The 20,140-nt window shown below is 38.8% G+C and overlaps 1 protein-coding gene across 16 annotated transcripts in view; it reads right to left on the bottom strand.

Moving 5' to 3' along the window:
• TNS3 (tensin 3) overlaps positions 1-20,140 on the bottom strand; it is a 304,187-nt gene that overhangs the window by 34,390 nt on the left and 249,657 nt on the right. For all 16 annotated transcript variants that reach the window (XM_085302207.1, XM_085302209.1, XM_085302203.1 and 13 more), the window contains 3 exons: positions 18,374-18,552; positions 17,936-18,053; positions 17,754-17,837 (listed from right to left, as the gene is read on the bottom strand). In XM_085302207.1, the coding sequence (XP_085158333.1) occupies positions 17,754-17,837; positions 17,936-18,053; positions 18,374-18,552 (381 nt within the window). The remainder of the gene's footprint in view (positions 1-17,753; positions 17,838-17,935; positions 18,054-18,373; positions 18,553-20,140) is intronic.

Here is a 20,140-nt window from a genome sequence, read left to right as displayed (position 1 = left end):
TCAAAGATTGAGACACTCCAAGAAAGGAGAAAAGAGGAAAATGCYTGCCCTGCTCCAAACTTCATTAGTTACTGAAATTGCTCAAGACGTGGGAGATGCAAGTCTGGATCATCTCTGCTGAAATGAAAAGAAATTCAACTTTACATCTACTGACAGAGACCCACTGCAAAGACAATGCAAGGGAGGACAAAAATAGAGCAAGTACATTGAGTGAGCAAAGGAGGGACTGAGCTCAAGACCTGCCATCCCAAAAGACAAGAACCAAGGTTCATCACTGACATCTTTAACTTCGCAGTATGATCCTATCTACTCTTCCTTTGGTGGARAGCGGGACAGCGATCTAAAGCTGGGAGCAGTGATTGGGAGTTTGAACTCCCCTTTTCCTTTCTCAAGCCAGTTCCTTGGTGACTGCAGCAGCCCAGAGAGATCCAAGGATGTAGTTTTTGATGTTCAGGGAGTACTTACGTTGTCTGAGGAGTGGAAGCAACCAAACTGACATTTGGACCRTATGCCAAATGTCACACTATGGCCCTGCCCCTCTGCCATAGCCTGCCAGAGAAATTCTGCCCAAATGTGACTCCATTCAACCTGTTCACTTCAGTGGGATCACTTGCTTGTAATAAATAGCTGAACACAGCTCACTGCAGTCTTAATGCCAAAAATGAGGGCTGTTTTTTCAGTTTTGGAGTAGGATACCTACACCATTTCCATTTTGTAAGTCAGAAAACCCCAAAAAAGAACTAGTTTTCAGAGCCTGCTTTTACAAATCTGGAATTGAAACTGCTAGAACAAATTAAGTTAATTGTTTATGTTGTTTGAAGTCATGTAACATAAGAATGAAAGGTGATGCTATTAGGTGTTTTCTTCATGCAGTGCTAAGAGTACATGATTCAGTAACTCTCCACTGTGGTTTACACTGGGTGGATCCCTGCAGTCCTTGCACAAGCAACTGCTGCTACTGACTGAATGGAAAATTTGTTTGTATTAAAGCCATAAGAACCATGCCCTTTAAATTATCCTGGTACATCCTGCAGATCACACCATGCAACAACTGCCTACTCTAAGATTGTATTTTATTTTGATGAAAAATTCAGATCTAGAGTACGAAATAAAAGATATTTTACATGTGACTGAGTACTGCCCAAATTATCCTGCCAATGCTGGTGGCACAATATGCTGTTATTCTCGTTAAGGAAGAGGGCAGGAAAAGTAAGTGATATTCCTCATTCAGAAAAGACTTGTAACATTTATAAAATCAGTTCATTTTTCATGCCTTTGAAAGGAAATTTAATGCTGCTGAAACCTTGCTAGGAACCCCTCAGGGGAGGAATAAGAATCAGTCTCGACAAAGATTTTGGATGGAGTTAGCAATTATGCTAACATCACATACAGAAAAAGAAAAGTTACAAAGTCTCCTCCAAAAAAAAAAAAAAAAAAAAAGCTGTACAAAGCTTGTGTACAAAGCATGTGCCCTGCCTGGTGCCCTCTGCCACTCCATTAATGCTCGCAGATCAGAACAGTCATATCTTTGTCTGTAAAGCTTCACAACCTCTCTGCAGACTCCAAATACAGCCACATAACCACACAAGGCATAATTCTTTCCCCTATTATTTTTTTCACAGCTTGCTACCAGCATGTAAGTATACAGCATGCACTAAACCCAGTACAACCTGCACAAGCGACTTCTAGAAGCCCATACAGCGTATTGCACTGCTGCAGGGCTCTACCACTGAATTGCCAAAGTGTCTGTTTTGTTTTTTTTTAATCCCTCTCTTCCCCCCACTCCCCCCGCACACACACGCAGACAGACATGCACTGCAGTGTAGATCACGTTTCACTGCCTCCTGCGCCAGGCTAGGAACACAGCCAAGGAAACGGAGAACCCCCACAAAGTGAATTTTCGGACAGAGGAAAACTCGGAAGAAAGAGGGAGAGCAGGAAATTGAGAACCTACCTATGGACGCCGTCATGACAGAAATTCTCTCATGGAGTACAGGCTGTGCAAAAACTTTATTCCAGACAGAAAAAAAGTGTGCTTCCTTCTGTCGAGCCAATCACATTGCATTCTCACTGCCGCTTAAAAGAGCACTACAGCCAAGCTCACTGCTCCGCTACGGAGGGGCTGCACAAAAACTATTTCCCACATTAGCTAGCAGTGCCATTGGCTTTCCCCAGCGTATTAAAACTTCATAGCAGAGAAGATTGCAACGCCTGCACTGAACGAAAACCAGGCTYTGACTCTAAATAAAGTCATTCAGCTGAAGACAGTACGAGCCCACTCCATCCAGATGGAAAATAATCCACCGATTGTTCAGGTCCGCTTTGCTCTTTGCTGCTCCAGCCAGACTGCCCATTCAGTGCATTCATGCTCTGGTGACTCCACCTCATTTGAATTTGACTTTTTTTTTTCCCCTCCCCTTCCCTTCCCTCCTGAAATCGTCCCTCTCCCCTCCCCCGGCTCTCACTCACACTCGTGCACACGCCAGGAGCACRCACACGGCTCAGCTCCTCGGCTTCCCCATTCGTTTTCTGCAGTCAGCATCCAGCACGGTGGCCTAGGGACCGCAAGCACCCCATGGGGATTAAATGCCCTTTTCTTTGCTGACCCTAGTCACACAAATCATAACTTTTTTTTTTGTTTTCCTCTTTACTAAGCTGATCGCCAGCTCCCTGTACCACTTTATGGCACAGTATTGGTTCTTTCAGAGAGGCGCAGGAGATGACATTTAGTACCTATGACCGCTTTTTCATGTGGACCAAAGCCCAGCTGTTCTACAATGCTAAACTGTCTACACTCACCGATAAATTTAGCATCGAGGGCTCTGAATAAAGTTTGACTCACTTCCCAGGATTTCTTTGACAAAACACCATGTGCAGCCATGGCGCGTTGCGTTCACCGTCGCCCTATCATTGTTCAGAGGGGTTTTTATTTACAGGCCAGGAAGATGAGTGGAAGCAGTGCAGGGCCATGATGGGCAGCACACTTCCTCCTCAGATTGTTCCTCGGGGGCYCGGGGCACCGGATTTTCTCAAAGGATGGCTATAGGAAATGACTTGATATGGACAGAAACAAATGCAATGATTTAAAGCTTTCCTGTAATGAATTACCCAATTGCTTTCTAACAGCAAYGTATTTTCAATACGCATGTTAAGCCATTTTGACAGTCTCAAAATGCACAAGTTGGCTGGAGTGCAGAGATGAGTACAGKTACATTAGGTACAACTGCTTTCCTTTCATAGACAAAAAGATGAACTACTTCAAACTAATCCCAGTATCCCAATTAGRTATCAAGGACTGATTGTGAGGGACACCATACTAACACGTAAAAAATGCGTAAAGAATTATTGTCATGAGGCAGAACAGGTTATTAATGTGGCAATCCAGAACAGCCATCTGATTTGACTAATTTATTATACAATCACACTTTCTTCTTGTCTTGGATGTTTCCTGATGAAGACAAATGCAGTTGAACACACTCCTTAAATTCCTATAAACAATAATTATTAGTGAAAATTGCTATGCATAGAAAGCATTCCTGGCTCTGCATAAAAAGCACAGTATTCACAGGAAATCTTTGGATGTCCCATTTCCTTCCTGGTTTTCAAGTCTTGGAAACCTTGTGTGTTCAGCTATTTACATTTACTGAATTAGAACAACTCATGGATGATAACATCTAGACTGAGAAGATGAAAACTTTCTAATATGCCATATGAAGACTRGGTTGATGAAATGTAGTACTGAAGTAATAAACAAATGCAATATGAGTAAAAACTAGATAACTAAAATAGTTAATATATTTCAAACATTAAGGATGTGTGGAAGGGCTACCAGAAGGAAGAAGCAGAGCTCTAAGGAGTACAATAATTACCTTCCTGTAGTTATGAGAGACATTCCAGGAAAAAACTCTGAAGTGGCAGGAAAATATTTCATTTTTCTAAGATACCATTAAACAAGAAGTCCATAACAAATTATCACCTTAAATCCACAAACATTTAACCACATGTCCTTGACGAACAGCTTCAAAAAACCCCCTAATTCTTCATGTAAAATGTTTTATCAAATACTGTCTTAATTAAAATAACTTGCATGGGACATTCTAACAGAATCAGGCTTAGTTATACTTATGGAATTGTTCATAAATGAAACCTCTTTGATATGGAATACTTTTATACAGCAAACAAAAGACATATTTTGGGGTGCCTTCTGTGAATGCTCAATGTATCAACCACCTGAGATGAGTTCCAAGTAATCTGATGTCTAAGGTGGGGAACGTTTTGGGTTTAGATGAGTGCAGTTTCTGAGATGCTGCCATCCCCAAAGGGGGAGGTCTGCTATTGGGAAAGGACAACTGGGCTGTGCTCAGTACAGCGCGCGCGCGCACACACACGCACGCACGCACAAGGGGAAGTTTCTCCACTCTACCTTCTGCTAGGTGGTAGTATTTACTGAAAAAAACAAGCCTGTAGACAATTCTCCTAGGTGAAGTGTACCAGCTGCCCAGTTTCATCAAAGCCATCACACTGCAAAGTCTAGCCAAAGTAACAAAATGCAGGGTTTGAACCGTAATGTAAACTTTTCCATAAAAGCTTACCTGGAGTCATATACACAGGGTGCATCTCCAGTCCATCACTATGACATTAAAGGTGGCAATAACCCATCTTGAAGGAGCAGGGCTATGCAAGGGACCTCAGATGCAGATTCAGTATACCCCATGGCTTGCAAAGGAATAGTATGGATTTCCTTGTTACTGTTAAGATTAACGGAAGCATGGGAGTCAAGCTCATGGYGTTTTTCATGTTTTGTGTGTTAGGAGAGAACAGCATCTTAAAAACCAGGGAGCAATGTAGCCCTTGGACTATAAACATCTATGTAGGACTGGAGGCGTATCTCCCTCCGCATCCTCACCCAACATTAACAGTCATACTTAACACTATGTAATTCTTAAATTACAAAAGCACCTTAAGACTTGTGAATGCAGCAAAACAGAAGCTCACAGGCATTCAATCAAGGGATCCTTTTAAGCCATTATTTGTTTTGAAGAGGTGTGTTTTTGGAGCTTTCTTTGTCTTCAGTCTTCCCTCTGACTACATGGGCTACTCTGGCACATTGCAGTCACTTAGTGCCACATCATGGCAGAAGGCCTCACCCTGGAAAACTTGAAAAAGCTTGTTTCATGCAACCACAGCAAGAGAAGTGATTGTTTCCAAGATTTTTTTTTTGTTAATTTAAGCCTTTTCAGACAAAAGGACAAGTAACAGCTCATATAAAAATGCACATTACTCCTGTGCATTAATTATGATCAACAGGTGCATGTAAAAACAATGCACATCTGTCACAGACTGCCTGCTTATTCAATCTTGTATTTCTATTAAACTGCTGGAAGTTTTCTCATACTCAGATTCTTCCCTTTTTTATGCAAGTGTAATATCTTACCCAAATACACTTTCAAGAATACATACATAGCCAGTTATGGGTCGAATGACAGGCCTGTCTATGGGGAGATGCTTGTGTATTTCCTACTGAAATGGAAAAATAGAAACCAAACTCTCTAAAGCTGAGGGCATCATATCTTTCTTTTGTCCAGTGATCAACTGCTCACTCATTCTTAAAACAGGAAAAAAATCCATCAGCATATTTTCCAGGTGTATTTCAAGTTTAACTGAAGAGGCATATCTGCTTTGAGACCATGATTAGGACTACAATACAGAAGGCTTGTTTAAACACATTTTTTCCTGTATAATAATAATTTGAAACAACATTTCTTTGGCATTTACAACTTTAGAATTACACAGTTTATATTACACCTGAATTTCAGAGTGATGAGCTCTCACTGAAGATAATGAAAAATGGTGTGTTCAGCACCTTTGGAAATGCCAGAGTCTTTCCATCTCATAGGTGCTTATTCCAAGTACAGTTATCCTGGATAGCAAATATAAAAACCTTAAATAAATAAATATCAGATAATGTTACTGTTTTTTCTGAAGAGAAAAGGCCTTTGGACTAGAGCCACAAGAAGGATGCAAGTTGAACACCGCACAATTGAACTTTCAGATGTATTGCTGCTGAATGGAATTCAAAGCCCCAAAGCACATGCCTGGATTTGCCACTTAATAGATAGGAAATGTTAGCTTTGGAAGAATCGCATTAATTTGCTCACCCAAGGCTAGGTAATAAACACTGCAGAAGGGAAATTTTACACTCCCTTAGAAAATCAGCTGCCAGTTCTGGACCACAGGAGCATCTTTACGTCAGCTTCTCACTCTCAGACTTTAACTACTTTAATAGAGTTAGCCATCTACTCCATCCAGAGGACTTCTGAAAGCCCACAGATTTGAATTCAGTTCTTCCTCCTTTGAGAAGCCTACTGTAAACCGTGCAGTACAAAGCAGATGAGAGGAACATCCCTGTCTATTTTTGAGGATATTGCTCTGGTGTTATTCTGCCTTGTATTAACTAGTACTGTATCTTAATTGAGCAAGAGAGTGATCTGGCTCAAAAGCCTCACTGTTTGTACATTCACAGAGAAAAGCTGGGTTTGAGTCCTGTGGAGTATCAAGTAGAAAAGGAAGATGACCTCAGACCTCTCATATCACATACAAACTACTCCGACCAGCTGGCTATTGGATTTGCACAGGAAAGTCTCCTCTTCCTTCTAAATGTGATTTAGAGAACATCCAAGTTTCAGGTCCAGCAGGTAGAAAACACAGAGGACAGCCAAGTTTGTAAATTCCACTGGGTTTAGCAGCATGACTGCTCAGAGAAGTCGAGACTTGAGTAGTCACACACATACTTGGCAACAAAAATGTCACTGCACTGAAGTCACAATGTTTATTTTGCCTGTTTCCATTTTGATGCCCACTGAATTCAGCGCCCTCTTCACTGGGCTGTGAGAGGCAGTTTGCAGGTTCTCCCCTTTGCGCCAAGGTGGTCAGAGCTGTGACCTTTGCAGTAGTAACTCCTGCTGCTCACGTCAGTACTTCTCTTCTGGCTACCAACAGGCCTTTTCTGACCTGTTTTTCTCCCCAGATACAGAGCAATTCAACCTAAAGTTTCCAAAACATATCAACTATGAATGACTTCTGAAAACAGTTCTTTAATGTGCAAATATTTGTGGGTGTTTTAGTTCAGCTACTTGGTAGGAGAACTCAAGTGCTCAGCAATGATCAAATACATCGGTTACAACACATGCTCCCTGACACAGCAAGTATAAATTGGMATACAATTTCCAGAACAAATATTGCATACAGAAGTGCATATTTTGAACATATTCAACATTCTCTATTTTGATTTCTACTGTTTTCTTAAACTATGCCTTCTTTTTCAAACATTCTTTTCAATAAATTCTCTTGCCAAAATATTTGTGGCATCTGAGCACAGGCAGGCAGTTTTCAATAATAAATGACAAGATTAAAAGAATTTTCTAAGCACAGCAGAAATGAAGCTTTCTCTTTAATATTACACTTCACATTTCATATAGTTTTTTGAACTTGACCTTCTTACTGCTTCAAAGGAATTGTGTGTAGGATGAGGACCTTCTTACTTACATAGGTCTCAGATTTCACTGAAATGTATAGTTCATGCATACCTTAGTAGTAGACAATTTTAGGAACTCTCAGTGGTATCTCCCAGCTGAGAGTCAAATTAGTTTACAGAGAATGAAAACTGACAAACACCCTTCAAAACTACTGAATGAAAGGTATTAATAATACACTCTCTTGGGACCATACAAGAAAGCAGCAAAATTACAACATCAAAAAAAAAAAAAAAAAAAAAAAAAACCACAACTGATAAGTAATCTCAAGCTATCTCTAAAAAAATTCCCAGCATTTTCCAGAACAAAAATATTTTGATAATCTTTAGATAACCTTTTCTGTGACCAAGTGTAGATTGAGTTTATTAGCTCATGTGTACTCTCYTGGAAAACTATAAGCTGCATCTATCTAGTACATTCTATATAGYTGGGTGGTTAAATGCACAGAAAAACTTCTTCTTGACATCATTTATTCTTTTTTTTACATTAAGTAGTTTTAATTAAAACAAAATAAATACAATATAAACTTTTCTCTCATTTATATGATTCAATTTTCTGATTTTGGTGGGTAAAATGTATGTAAACGAAATTTCAGCTTAGCTCCAATAATTAAAAACATCTGAATGAAAGCTCTTTTCACCTTCCTAGAAATTGCATTAATCTGTTCTCCATTTATCCATAAAATCCTCCCAGAAAAAAAGATAAATAAAAATCTGAATAGAATAAWCAAAAACAACAGAAATTACAAAATCTTTCAGGCTTTTGAAAAGTGATAAATATTACATGCTGTAATTTTATCTTCCTTATAAAGCCTATAAACCTTCACATTGCCATTTTTGTTTCCTAAAAAATTACCTGGTACACAGAATGTTTCAGGAATCCCAATGACTGTCCTACAGATCAGAATACTTCAATTGTCTCTGCCCACYAGTATGCTAGTATTATAGTATCTTCATAACCGGTTTACAGTCTCCTAGCAAAGCATTTCATTTTCATCTATTTTATTCTTGAAGTTTTTTGGACAAATTCTTAAAAGAATACAAGAACTGTGACATAAACTGATAAGATCCAGGAAATCCMATCCAACAATCATGGGTGCTAAAGGTGTGCTAGAAATACTCAAGTTGCCTTCACATTATCTTCCCTGAAWTAGTACAGATGTAGTACTAGTCACACTTAATTTTATTTATTCTCTAGAGTTTGTGTTTTAATATAGCATTTGATGAAGAAGTGGAARAAGCAAGAATCTTCTCAGGTTTCARTGCTAGCTTTTCTTCCCATACCWTCATCACTTCCCTCAATCATAGCTATAGTCGCAATCATATACACATACAACACACAATCATAATCACATACAACAAAGTGGGATTGCATGCTTAACAGCATTCAGAACAGATGTAGTTAGAAGCAAGTAGAACTTAGGTACCTGCTGTTTCTTCTACCAGTTATTTGARTAAGAACCCTCAGCAAGTAATCATATCAATTTAGCTCACTTTTTTGCCATACCAGTTTTAAACTCTTTTGCGTTGTACTTCCTATTATCTGTATGTTTTCCTTGCTTTACATTTTTTGGAAGTTCAGTGAAAGACGCATGGGTTAAAAATTTTAAAGACTTTTTAGGATGGAATCTAAACTAGGAACAGTTGAAATCAGACAATAAATGACAATTAAAAAATTAAGTATTCAATAAAAGGTGGGAAAACTTCCTGGTTGAGGATACAACACAAAATTACTATGATATTGTTCACAAGCCTTCCTCAGAATTTATATATTACATGGAAGATGCCAAATCACAGATTACTGGCTCATGCCCACCCCCACACACACCTCCGGGGGGAGAGGRGGGAGAACAAAACAAAAAAAATCCAACATCTCTCTGGCCCTCATAGTTTCTAAAGCCACTTGGAAAAAGTTAGGGAAATCTCATACCATTTTTTCAGAGGAGCATGGACAGAAGGAAGGGAGAGAGGGGAAGGCAGTGAAAATAAATGAAAGTCAACTCTGACTCTCCCAAAGGCTATTATGGGAAACTGTGGTTTTTGGACAGTCATGACTTTTTCAAAGTAAACAATGTACAGATAATAAAGATTGACCTTACACGCAACACTTAATCCCAAAATTTTAATGATGTGTTGTAATTATCTGTTCATCAGACAGAATGCCTATGATGTAATTAATAAAGAAAAGTCACAGCACCACTTTATCTGCTTACAAAGAAAACGGGTCGATGTTGATGACCATTTTCCTGAACACAGAACTGTTTTTGCAGCATGGTAAATTGAGAGAGAGAGGAAGAGAAAGCATGCGAGAGCTTGCATGCATGCGGGAAAGCAAACAAGTGCTGACCACATAATTTTGGTGCAATTTACTAACCATGACAGGCTCCTTCTACAAATTTTGTTTTTTCAGAGAACAAGAATATAATAAAGATGATATCCCAAAAGCTAGATACTTATCACTTGATAAGYATAACCACTTCAAATGGATCAAGCAAAACACCCTTAATCATCTAGCATACYGTTTTTCATTTGCTTTCTCAGTTATCAGAAAAACTAAGCCATTTATATATTGAAAAGTTTTTATTGCAACTCAGATGTATTTAGTATACTTAYTAATAGCATATTTATGTCCTTTAATTGACTATGTTGACAACACACCATGAACAGATATTAACACAACAGTCTTCTCTAMCAGTCAAGAGCTTTTTGTGCATCATTTTGAAATGGTGGCAAGTATTCAAATTGCCTACATATTTCTGACAGCTAAATCAAATGATGAGTATAAGTCTATCTCGTGTTTATTCTGCAGTCACCAAAGCAATACTTCATCACAGAAATCTATCAGAAAAAAATACACACAGGAATTCATATCCCGTTCCTACAATTTTCCCTATATTGTTGGGAGGGTTTTTTTCATTTAAMTATGTGGTTACCAAGGAAAATCATGCAGAAGGAGCGTGCTTTGTTGAGAAGGTGGCAAGCCTTGGGGTCATCCACAGTGTTATACACCCTGAGTAAATTCTACACCTTTGGGTCATCTGTGCGAGAAAAATCTGTCTTCAGTCCTCACTAGTCTCATTTTGTGGTAGGTACTTCCATCATTTCAGCAGAACATGGCTAGCCTTCAGGGCCAGCAAGGACTTGATTCTTGCCTTCTGAAGAGCTGGGAGGCACCTGTAAGGCAGGCTTTGAAGATGAGACCAAAGCTCACACCATGAAGCCATCAACTGCCAATACACGCAGTGAAATAGGGGATGATAAGTTTTTTGTGGACTGTGTTGCCAAGTATGTGGGTGCTGTGTTTACTACACTGCTGCTGGGTTGCAGGTTTTTTCTAGTTAATAACTYATTTTGAAAAAAAGATAGTTGTTTCATTTTAAGTCTATGGTGTTATAAAAACTGATTCAAGAGCTAAAAAAACGGTAGGCAGACTGGACTAAAATGAAAGTGCCCCAAATAAAGGATGAAGTCTACAGGCTGCGCCTACCTGAAGGAAAAAAAAAAAAAAAAAAAGGAGAACCTGTCCATCACCAATAGTTTACTTGCTTCAATAATGTAAGCGTGGAGTTGAGGAGGTATGACTGCAGTCAGACCTGTTGAGCTGCATTGATGGAACACTTAAAACATGTAAGAGACTTCAAAGATATCACCAGTCCTAAGTATTATTACATCTGAATTTCTGTAGAACAGCATTTACCTCATCAGATCTCCTATCCATTTAACAGATATCAAACATTTARCTTGAGCACAAAATTGGATGGTGAGAAAGTTGAGATTTTTATGTATTTAGGATCCCTCCCCCAACTCCTCCATTTGGCTATTCACTTTCCAGTGAGAAAAGTCAAATCCAATTTACATTCACTATTTTAGACAGAAGATCCCAATTAACTTTTCAGCAGTGTCTTAGTTCAAACAGATACTATGGAAATCTCACTAGCCTGATAGAGAACTGCTGTCTTTTTCCTTTTAAATGGACAACCTCAGTATTTCCATCTGCTTATCAGTCATTCAGTAACAACAAAAAGGGAGAGCAATGTGAGTACTTTCACAGAAGGTGAAGCACGTAGCATAAACCAGAGAAAGAGAAAGGTTTCCAAAGCAGTGAGCATGATTTCCACTGCAGGACAGGCAAGATACCAAATTTCTGGTTTTGTATTTGAACAGGACTCTCTAATCAGTGGTGCAAAATGAAGGCTGTCTTTGAAAATTATTGTCAGTCTGTGACAACACAGCCCGCTGAAAATATATCTAGTTATCTCCAAACTCTAGCCGTTAAAAAGTTTCCTTAAAGATTAGTTTTACTGAGCTGTGTGTGTCAAAACAAGTAATATAGGGAAGATAAGAAAAGAAGTGATATAGTTCATGACATACTGCATTGACTTCAGTATTTACATTTGGAAAGAATTTGGTTCCTAACATTTTTAACAATGCTTTATTGAGTTCTGCAATGTCTTTTTCTGCAGAGTTTCTGCAAGGACCTAATTAAATTCATGTTGGTAAAGTCCCAACAGGATACCTGAGTCCTTTCAGAGTTATTCCTTTCGGCTATAGAGACTAAACACACACTAGTAACTTTATCATACTTAAGAAATGTCAGCTGTTTCACCATAAAAATATTATGGAGGCAAGCACTGTATTTTAACCATGAGATAAACATGGCAAGGTCAATTGCAGGACAGTGGAAAATATAACACAGACCTTGTCTAACTACCTTGTAGTAAACATCGTAAATCTCRTCTCTACTTGCGATTTTTATAGCATTTTTAATAGCCTTACTGTAAAATAAGGAAAACAAAAAACAAAACACACCTTTGTGTCCAGGAGTACAGAGCTTATGACAAGCAGCCACTGATGTGGATACACTGAGGTACTAAGTAAATAAACCCAGATGCCTGGAAAAGTTCCATACCTGTTGCAGCTTGCTTTTCATTTTGCCTCAGACACATGTATCTTATGTACACAGATAAAGGCAAGAGAGTGGTATGAAAAAAATATATAAAACTTTTCATATTATGAAAAATGCTTTTGCACATCATAAACTGCTAATTTTTCCCTTCTCAAAAAACAGCATCGCTGCTACCCTCTATGCTGCTAACCCTTCTGCCACACACAAAAGCTTTCAATTCAGAACCTGGACACTTTTTTTTATTGAATAACTAAGCAGTATGGCTCATTTCCCTTGAAACACAGAAATGGAAAGAAATGACAGTCATRGAGTTATTCTGAAATTACAATTAGTAACAGATTTCTGCACTAACAAGGAAAGCTACTAGGTTGTGTTTTTGTCTTCCAAGAGACTTATGAAATATTCATCACTTCACTGGGTGACATAACAGAACAAGTCTACATTAGTCAATGGGTGGAATTTAGGATTTCAGGGTCTCTGTCAGATAAAAATACAGACTGCATTCAGAAAAGGGTGGAAATTCACCAGTGTCTGGACTTAAGGAATACTATGACAGCATGCGGAAAAAATATAACCTTTCGACAATTTTCAGCGAAGATGCAGCTTGTACATACACTACAYGCATGGAGTGCAGCACCTGGACTGATGTCACTAGTGGGCATGAAAAGAGAGGGCCTTATGCACACTTAAAGGCTTTGACATTCCTCATCCTGGCTATCACTGCACTGCATGCATGACTTGAACTACTATGTTATGGAGAATTACTATGTTTGGAGAAGATGGAAAGCCATGTCTTCTCCTGAACAGTGCGTGGATAAAGAGTTACAGATAATCTACCCTTGTTCCATGGGCCAGGGCTTCTGCTGCAGGACACTGCCTGTTTGTGAAGSCATATTTTCTGCAAAACTTTATTTATGCTTTGGCCAGGGCTGAGGAAGGGGCAGCTTTTCCTGGACCCCCGGAGGGGCAGAGTGAGCCAGAGTTCAGCTCCCTGGCAAAGAGCTTGCCATGATTTTATTTGGTGCTTCTRTATACAAAGGGATCTCAATTAGCTGTATGCTGTGCGAGACAAGAGAGCCTTTGTAAGCTTCAAAATGGCCTACAAATAGGGCTTCTGTTCCTTCACTGATGCACAGGACTCTCCCATCAGATATATAATGGCTGTTATGTTACCAGGAGACTGTATCTGTGTTCTCACTATTTGGATCCTGCCTTTTTTTTGGTGAGGTATTTATAAAACCAACCAATTTAGAGACAGCTCAAGTTTGTCTTAAGGAACAATYTGTCTTTCAGATGATCATTCAGACTAAGCTCCACAGGTGCTATATTACTTGCAAACTACGCAAAGTAAGGCAAAAAGGTAACTACGGTAGAAGAAACCACATTGGAACAGCGGCACTTACAGCAAGGAACTGCATTCCTCGACACAGAACGACGAAGGTGAAACTTGCTCACTTCTGAGAACGACGCATTGAACAGGAATGTGGTCACCTCTAGCTGATGCARGCAGGAAGCCTTAAAGAAATTTATGGTGAAAAAAGAAGAGGTAGGACATAGCTAATAAAAGGGAGATACACAACAGCACTGAACTGGCTTTCCTTAACAAAGTGGTTTCCATAGGAAAGAAAATTAAGGTTTCTGGGGGCATTTTATACAGGGTTTTGCCAGGTTTCATGGAAGACAGTGCCTTTCATCTGAATAAATAGTTTAAGAARCAGAATTAGATATGTTCAATAAATAACGCACACAGTGAACAGCAAGAATAATTCATTGCAGAAACAACTTTCTTTTAAAAGAATAGATAATTTTGCYATTTTATATATATGAAGACTGGATCCCATTGTAATTCTTGAATATACTATAATACAAAACCACATATTATTCTTTCAAAATTTATTGTTTTTATTAGTTTATTAGTTTTCCCAAAGCAGTCTTCTAAGCAGTAGTTCTGCCTTGATATGCCAAGTGCTAACTACACTGAAACTTGTTCTCTACAAGGAAATGGAGAGGCTATAAAACCAGAAGACATATAGAAAAATAAGAGGTAATTGGCAAGAAGAATGTGAYGGCATCCTCACTGCTATCTTGGAACACAGATGAGTAGCAAAGCCAAGATGTATAAAAAAGCTATTTCGAGATCAAGTGTTACCTGAAGTGAGACAAAAGGGATACCATCTTAATGGCAGAAATTTTTACCATGATTCCAAAGCCCTCAACCTCAGTTGAAGTTGAAAACCTCAACTTCTACCAAAACACAAACAAAGCTTTTAAAAGAAGAGCAAGACTGCAAAAGGAAGCACTCGGAATTAATAGCTATCAATTATTTGCAACTTGTATCATGATGTTAGTATCATTTTTCCAGCATGTGCATTAAAACAGTCTTAACTACACGAAACACTAATTTCGTTGTCTTCAGATTCTTTGCCTCATTCAGCGCACAAAACACAATGTTCTGCTCTACCATGAATCAGAGATAGGTAGCAAAGGTAGTGGGAAGATGTCGGCTTCACTCCTGACCAAAGTGATAAGATGCATAAGCAAGTAAAGACAATAAATGGATACTGAAGATACAAGCAGTAAAGCAAAGCAGAATACTGAAAGGGAAAGAGAGAAAAAGGGGGTTTTATATATGAAAGGCTGGATTCTAATGTTGCTTCTGACAAAAGAGTTTCTATGCTATGGTGGGAAAGTCGCCCAACGAACGTTTCTTACAGATGCTTCCTAATGGTATATTGCATGTTTTCTGGATGTCCAACGGCATACCTTTGACCTTAATGTCAAAGTACAGTGTTCACAGGTAAAAACAAAGCCAAGGGGAGCTTTGCACTTGATTCATAACGTACTGTAAACAGTGACATACACAAGTGTACTTCTGTTTCAGTGGAAATACTCTTAAAGGGACAAGTTGTCTCCCTCAAATTAGTGGCCAAGCACCACGTGAATGCCTGTTCTCCCTGTTTCAGTATTTCAAAGACAACATAGGGATAATGCATTCTCAGAAGTCAACAAAAAGTGCAGTATTAGCCCATTCACATTTGTGATTTCACTGAGCTACTATAAAAATTGTAGGCCACAGAAGAGTTTAATGAGATACCAAAAGTCATGGCTATTGGTGTGTTTTGGAGAGTGAAAACTAAGGCACCAAAGGCCATAAAGTAGAAAAAAAAAAAAAAAAAAAAAAAAAAAAAAAAAAAAAAAAAAAAAAAAAAAAAAAAAAAAAAAACACTTGATTCATTTAACAACATCCAGCCTGTGCCCTGAAAAATGCCTACTGAGTAATATCAGGGAACTAGCACATCTGCCACACCATTTATTAATACTGAACATATTCCTGCTCAAATCCTATTCTTCAAGACTTGACCCTCTCTATTTGCTATTAACTTTTGCTACACATCTCAAACCAACACACAAGCATTTCCAAGCAGAAAGCAGACATATTAGAAGAACTATCTGTCTTTCAGTTCTCTTATCCTACCCATCTTCATGCTCATATTATTAGTCACATCTCTAAGGATGAGGATTTTTTGTCAAAGGACAAAAAAAGCCTTGTTATGTCATCTGGGTTCAGCTCAGAGTTTCCACCTCTCTCATACAAGGCCTTAAGAGTCATTTTTAAAGGGACAGAAAACAATCCTTACTTTTACATTCCCAGGGAGATTTTTCTGCCTCGTTCTAGACTAGAGTCATTTCAGGAGCTACATTAATTAAGACTCTAAAATCTGTATTTAAGAGATGACAGCACTTGGAATTAAGGAGGAGAATAACCAACAAAATAGCAAAATTTGCTGAAAAATACCCTAACAGTCTTCTAAGACAGCTGTTAGCAACAGCACTGGAAACCATTTAACAACAACAACAACAAAGTATTCAGTAGATCAATTCAAGGTAAGCAAACAGTAACTGGTTTGCTGAAGCTGACCTCAGGAGTGTATTTACTCCAAGTTGTTTAAGAGCTGAGAGAGTAAAGGTCAAAGCCACAGCAACTGAACCACAAACAGATGTCTTGAACAGTGGAGAAAACTGCTTTATTACTAAAGATAATTTCATTCTGTGTCAATGTTATTTACTTTTGCTAACTGTTAAATGACGCAAATTAAAGGCATTTTGCCAAAGTTAAAGACACAGCACTATACCTGTTATTGCATCAAAAAAGATCACATCCAACTTCTTGGAAACTGCTATCAGGAGCCTACCTGAGAAGATAGTTGCAGCCTAGACAATATACTTTATATTTTTATACACACACACATTTATATACTTATATATACGAATTGAGTATCTTCCGATGCATACAAGTTATTCTTTTAAAGCAAGAATAAAAGAAGTCTTACAGAAAAAAAGAAAGCAACACCACAAGTATCACGCAACCTCATTACAAAAAATTCCCAAAAAACAATCCTTTGAAGAACAGAGGAAAGAGTAGGTGACAAATTTCCTATGTGTGCCAACTAACTCCCCCCCCACCCCCATTATTATGTTCTCCAAACTGCCCAAAGCACAACAGCTGAACAGAGGGTACTATGGTGATCAGAGATGGAACTGGAGTAGTAGGGAGCTCAGGTACCCTCACCCATGCCTACATAAACACTATGTAAGGCCTAAAACTATATAAAGTTTTTTTTTGAGTTAATCTACTGATAAATTTATACATAGGTAATATTTGGAAATTCTGTATTCATACCAAGTGAAATGATAACAGAACAAAGATAGTAACTTATCAACGTATGCTTAGCATGAATTTTCATTCAAAGTTAGAGAAGATACCTGGTGAAGGACATACCATCATATTTTTAGGAYCAGAAAGTTAAAGCCGACGAGCAAYTCTTTACTGGCAATTCACAGCTAGATCAAACTAACTGTAATACTACTTATATAATTATCTATTACCAACTCCTTTTCCAGGCTTACATGTTTACGAACTGTGTTGTGGCAAAAAATAAACCCCAAACAAACAACAACCTGCTCTGCCCCAGATATTCTTTTGACTARGAGACTTCTTGACTTGAGCACAGCTATTGCCAAGCTCTACTGTCAGCGGCGTATAAGATAAGATAGCACCATGGAGCTCACTGTTCCATACTCAGATGGAGCCAACATCAACATAAAAATCACAAGGAAACCAAATCTCTTGACAATACTRTTTTGATAGCAGAGCACTACAAGTCTCTGTGGGAAGGCTAAATTCTACTTCTCCAACCTGCACATATCTGCATTCACCAGGCACATGYCCATATGTTTATAAAGGAATAACTACTGTTTGGTTAGTTGTCTTCACACACAGCTCAGTTTCAAATTATTTACATATGGGGTTCTTACCAGGACCAGTTCTGTACAGCTCAGATGGGCTGCTGGTCTTTTGACCAGAGGCAATCTGTTGATGATATAGAGGAGGTGTTTTCACTAGAAGAGATGGAAAAGTAAAATTACTCTTCAATGACAGGTAAAATGCTAATAGCACTATGAAAAGAAAAAAACAAATAATGCAGACATTTCCTTACCATATGGTGTCTCTGGTGACAGTGGAAAAGCTGGTGTGGATGAGACAGCTTCATTTCCATTTTTGGTTGGGGAGAAGATTCCTCCATCTATTTCATCTTGGTAACATGCTACAGCCATCTAGAAAGGGCACAAAAGAGCAAAATCAGTGTGAAAATTCCCACTTACTCCTACAACATAGTCRGGTATTTTTCATCATCAGATTTCATGTAATCTGATCCAGCTGCCCACCAGAGAGATCTTCCAACACTGAAACCACATACAGAGGATAACAGCAAGAACATTGAATTACTTTTCTGAGCTAACTATGGTCATCCATTGTTATTGCTAGGATGCAAATGCAAATTGCTATATGCCGATTTTGGACACTGAGCATGCATGTGGGGCCCTGCTGGCCATTCACTTCATTCAACCTTTCTGAGTAATTCTTCATTGTTTACCTCTTTGGTCTCCCCTACAGCAATCAGTGATCCTGGATTTACAGTCTGGTCAGCAGCAGCAGACTTCATCCATCCACACCTYGTGTACGTTGTCTGTCCTGGGACATCATTGTCATACTGTCCAACACTCAACTTTCTTATTCTTCCTCCTGATGCAGCATCATCTTGCAAATCTGTTGCTGAAAACAAATACATAAATAAATTGATAAATTAAGTTTTTTTTTTTAGAGCGAGTAAAAACACTTTACTATTGTACCTTTAATGATTCTGTTCAAGAATGAGATAATTGGTTTCCCAACTGCTTTATAAAATCATATTGAGCGGGGGAGAAAGCAGTTGGGATCTGCCCTGTGAACACAGCTGAGGAACATATTTGCAGTACACTCATTTCCAGAGGAAAGAAGCAGCAGTGTTGCTATGATGCTCATTTTGGAAAGAGAGATTAGGTTCATGCCACTGGAGAGCTTGCCAGCAGAGGCCGCTATGGGCAGCCAAACGGGATTACTTGCCCGTATTTCCAGCCCTGATAATACCCAGTAGGTTTCAGAAGTAAAACCACAGCAGCTTTCCAGGACTGCACTTCACCAGAAAGAGCAGCTTCTTTTTTTTAGCTAGTGCAGCCTCCAACCTTTACACACTCAGGAGTCGAGCCCAGCTCACTATACACCTTTCTTTTGTGGTATACAAGGCAACCGCACTCCATCACAGAAATTAGATCTGACGTATGCAGGGGAGCTGTAACCTTTTGGAGCCTGAGGAACGGAGCACAGAAGAGTAAGCCAAGACAGCAGAACAATTCAAGATATTCAGGGGGAATAAAGCGGCATTTGTTTTCAAAGCCACTATTAAGAGAGTGTCGTCAGATACAGTTTTATGATTAGCAGGACTTAATATTGAGTCATCCACTGCAACAAACAGCCACTTTTAAAAAATTTCCGTAGCAATTATTCTTACAGAAGGGGTGAAAAAGTAAGTCAACAAAAAAGGATACCCAAAAAARGACTCCACAGCAGCCTTCACTACAGAGCCACAGCACAGTACAAAAACACACATATGCATTTCTGATACTCCTGCGTGTAACAGTTTTTACTGCCTGTACATGCAAAAATAGCTTTAAGAATCAGCAATTCCTCTTAAAAGAGCTGAAATTTTCAAAGAGAGCTTATTTTCATTGCTCCATGTCACTTAAACTAGGATTTCAAAACATAAGCGTTTGCTGGTTGATGAAAGCACGCCGCCTATCCATCCTGACCAGGGAGCTCTAACACAAGGAGCCCAAAGGTGTCCTCCACTGACACCAGCAGCGGGTCTGCAGCCGTCCCTTCGGCAGAGGATGACGACGGCCTTCATTTCCCAGCTATGCCTGCTTTCTCATCTGAAGCAYCTGACAGTAACCACAGTGCAAAATCTGGCATGCAGCGGAACTGTCTTTACCAAGGTATACTTTACATTTCACCATGATAATATAGCACAACGACTGTGCATCAAGATACAAACAGGTTTCCATACAGGAGAATGATTTTTATTCTAGACTAACCAAGATTTCACTCCAAAACATACAGAATTAAAGTGAGATTCTGCACTGGCATACCTATGCCGCCTCTTCCTGAATTCACTGGCAAGTAGTGATTAGTTCCAAAAACATTAATAAATCTCTTGTAAAGCTACAGAATTAGACACTTTCAAAAAAACAGCTCTGCTACCATCAAAGCCAGTCTGATAGTAACTCCTACTTCAGTAAGCTTTAAAAAATAATAGTAATAAAAT

This window comes from Rhea americana, unplaced genomic scaffold, assembly GCF_003343005.1.
Source record: "Rhea americana isolate MKP2758 unplaced genomic scaffold, rheAme1 scaffold_189, whole genome shotgun sequence".
NCBI classification, from domain to species: Eukaryota; Metazoa; Chordata; class Aves; order Rheiformes; family Rheidae; genus Rhea; species Rhea americana.
The sequence above is the reverse complement of the archived record's forward strand: the minus strand, read 5'-3'. Positions and strand labels throughout refer to the sequence as shown.